Source organism: Sinocyclocheilus rhinocerous, unplaced genomic scaffold (assembly GCF_001515625.1).
Source record: "Sinocyclocheilus rhinocerous isolate Xijiao unplaced genomic scaffold, SAMN03320098_v1.1 scaffold807, whole genome shotgun sequence".
NCBI lineage: Eukaryota > Metazoa > Chordata > Actinopteri > Cypriniformes > Cyprinidae > Sinocyclocheilus > Sinocyclocheilus rhinocerous.
In genome coordinates, this window is record NW_015650326.1 from 1,262,891 (window position 1) to 1,266,754 (window position 3,864).

Consider the following 3,864-nt stretch of genomic DNA (forward strand, 5'->3'; position numbering starts at 1 on the left):
GGCAGATGCTGGTGCTTGATGAGGGTATATGTGATTATTCTGAGTAATGTTGTCAAAAATGTAGATTTTTCGATACATATTGGTTATGAATATTCAAAACTGTTTTAATACTCATTTTCCAAGTACTGATGCACCATTACCAGCTGCGCTTTCTTGTTCTTCTCTCAGACTTAAAGTTGACACACTAGTGTATTTTAATCAATCAATTTCCTCTTTTTTTTTTTTGTGGATTTGTTTGTTTGGCTTTACTTATATTTAAGTTTTAGTGATTTTGGTACATCATCTTTGTTTTATTTTATTTAAGTTTTTCATTTAATATTAATATTTTTATTTATTCCAATTAACAACTAAAAAAACTGTTTCACTAGTTTTAGTAAATGATAACACTGGCAATTTTTTTATAGTAATTTATGAATTAATGATTTTGTTTTATATATTGCATAATTACGTCAAAATTACTTTTAATGTATAACAGATTACAGTATTTTTTCCAAATTTGTAATCTTGTTATCACAGACAATTAAAAGTCTTTTCCTCCAAAATAAACGCTTGAAGGATTAACTATTGAAATCAAGTCATAATATTTGTAATTTTACTAATATAAATTGAAATAATTAATATATGTGTTTTTAAATATTAAAATGTGATTATTATTATTATCATATAATCCCACTCAGAGCTATTAGACATGAAGAATCTCAGACAGCAGAGTTTCAGTTGTTAAAGGGGTCATATGATGCTTTTTTAAAGATCATTATTTTGTGTATTTGGTGTAACAGAATATGTTGACATGCTTTAATGTTCAAAAAACCTTTGAATATGGTGAAAAGTAAAGTTACCCAGATACTATTCAGATTTTATGCCCCTAATGTCATGGCAATTTTTTACTTGTGGTTTTGAAAATGGTATTGAATAATGGTATTTTTCGAGACTAGCTGAGAGTTTAAGTATGATGAAAAGTTTGGTGAGAATAAAATTATGATGAGAGTTCGATTGTGTTGAAAAGTATGATGAGAGGGATAGTTCACCCAAATGAAAATTCACTTAATTGCTGATAACATTGTTTTATTTGTACATGCTGCATTGTTTTAACTCCCAGTTCACAAAAGGAATTATGCAAATCTGTATAAAGGCCTCCCAAAAGATCCCACACCCCAAAATGAGTGTTTCACAGTGCATTTCCCAGTTTGCAGGCTGGTTCTGAGCACATTTCTGTGGAAGATTCAGCAGATTACTGCAGTCTGCTGTACTTTACTGTGACTGCATCATTCTCACTCACACACCTGAATCTGCTCTTTCATACGCAGAAAGTGCACTTGACTTTGCACATCTAGATGACAATAACTTCATTTCAATACATGGCGCTGAGATACTGCACACAATAGTGGCGCAACCGTTTCGTGAATTGGCCCCTCTCGTCTGTGGTCTGTGGGCGCTTACAGGCATGATTGGATAATTACACATCCGTCAGTCTGTCATCATTGTGGTTTATGTCACAGCTCTCCCTAGCTGTTAGTCTGACCACAGGCATTACACTGTCAGCTTTCATGTCTCATTGTATAGATTTGTTTGGTTTAATATTAGTTGTCAGACATTTAATCTTGAATGTTAATTATGTGACGAGCAGTTAATGCATGTAAGGTTTTAGTTAAGGACTATAGACAGTGTTAAAATAATTGATGGCCCTCTTTTAACATGTTTTAGCATCAGAACTGGAGTCTGCATTGTTAGTGTCTCATCAATTATGACTCTTTTCTTTTATAGCATTGTGCATATTGTAAGCGCCTTGGAGCATCCATCAAGTGCTGTGAGGAGGGGTGTGATCGCTCGTACCATTACCCCTGCGCGGGGGCCGCCGGCACCTTTCAGGACTTCAGGAGGCGCTCTGTCCTGTGCACAGAGCACATTGAGCTGGCCGTCAGCAAATGTGAGAACCGTCTTTATTATTTGCTCTTATAAAATTTATTTTATGCACTCGTTCAAAGCAAGACCTTGACGTACTATAAAAAACATACTGTAACTTTCAGACTCCCAATTCCCAGTTCAAAAAGAGCATTGACTGAAACGCAGCCGCAAAATCAACTTATTCTAACTCATTATCATACAATGCCATTCAAAAGTTCCAAACAAAAAAGTTTTTGTTATTAAACAAAATACAGCAAAACAGTCATATTGTGAAATATTATTACAACTTAAAGTTGACTGTTTTTCAGCATCATTACTCCAGTCTTCAGTGTCACATGATCCTTCAGGAATCATTCTGATATGCTGATTTGCTGCTCAAGAAACATTTCTGATTATGATCAATGTCAACCGCTCAATGTTTTTGTGGAGATTTTGTGTTTTGTAAGATTATAAATGTCTTTATCATGATTTTTGATCAGTTTAATGCATTCTTGATGAATAACACGGTGCATGACTACTCACATTTACTTTGATAAGACGTCATTTTTTGATAGTTTTTTTTTTTGAAGTTATTTTATTGCCTTTTCATTGCCAAAGAAATCAGTCTTAGATGTTTTTGTTGTTTTGAAAATCATAGAGGATCTCTCACTAGTGAACTGACAACATAAAAATATGCCTTTATTAAAAATGTCAGAGGTTTTTCTTTAGAGTTGAGATTGAAAATACATATTAGTTATTGGCCTTTTTTTATACTATCATCAATGTTGGATATTTAATATACTTAAATAATTATTTAATTTAATTCTAAAAGTCATTGGGAATTGGATTAGGTCATGTAAAGTGGGCATGGATTTAGAAGCTTGGATTTAGTTCACATTTATTTTTTCATTCATCTTTCTTTCTCTGTCTCAGATGAAGAAGAGGCGAACTGTATATTGTGCGACAGCCCCGGGGATCTCCTGGACCAGCTTTTTTGCACCAGCTGTGGGCTACGCTATCACGGCATGTGTCTGGACATCAGCGTCACTCCTCTGAAGAGGGCAGGCTGGCAGTGCCCCGAGTGCAAAGTCTGTCAGACATGCAAGTGAGTTGCAGCCAAGCTTTGCCTTTTATTCTCCTTCCTTTTGCTACTCATTTCTGTAGCTACTCATTCCTCAATAGCTCATCTGTATTTGCTCATGCATCCTTTGAGGTTGCAAGAGTTTGCTTTTCAGGCCATGTCCACACGTACACGGGTATTTTTATAAACTGAGTTTTTCCTTCTTCCGTTTTTAAGGGGAGACACTGCCGGCAAAAACACAGTTTTTTTTCATGCACCTGTCAATTTTGAGATTTTGGGCTTTTTGGTTTTTCATAAAGTGTTTTTTCAGACTAGTGGAAAGAAAACATCCAAAAGACACTGTTAAGTGTTTCTTTTATAGCACTTTATCTATTTGTATCAATAGATTTAAATTACAGTACATATTTTTAAAGGCCCTTTTCTCAAAATGAGTTTTTTCTCCAACACTGAGCCATAAATCTCCACTTCAGTAGCACTTACACACACCAAACTTTACATTTTTATTCCTGTCTATATTCTGAAGGTTTTTACAGAGGGATTTGTTCATATATAATTTTCTTGATTATATACAACATTTTATTCCCCCCAAAATTGTGAAAATATATTGTTTTCTGGCTGTTCAAAGTTTTTTCTGAATTATGGAGTGACAAAAAGAGAGACCCAGAATTCCCTCTGTAAAAACATTTGACTCTAATATGTCAAAAAAATTAAACAAGAATTTTGAAACTGACATAATCCAGTGTTTAGATTTTTGTACTAGAAATGTATGCAAATTAGTTAGTAAATTTTTTTACCATATTAACCTGCAGTGTCTCGCCTTAAAAAAATCTATGGGCTTACATTTCTGCCACAATTCTGCACGCGAAAGATCATATTTTGAGCGCACAAAAGTGCATTTT

At 34.1% G+C, this 3,864-nt stretch overlaps 1 protein-coding gene across 1 annotated transcript in view; it reads left to right on the forward strand.

The window, feature by feature from the left end:
* The window catches only part of LOC107711680 (histone-lysine N-methyltransferase 2C-like), a 133,001-nt gene that overhangs the window by 44,718 nt on the left and 84,419 nt on the right, over window positions 1-3,864 (forward strand). The window contains exons 8-9 of the mRNA XM_016516698.1: window positions 1,765-1,927; window positions 2,818-2,989. Of these exons, the coding sequence (XP_016372184.1) occupies window positions 1,765-1,927; window positions 2,818-2,989 (335 nt within the window). The remainder of the gene's footprint in view (window positions 1-1,764; window positions 1,928-2,817; window positions 2,990-3,864) is intronic.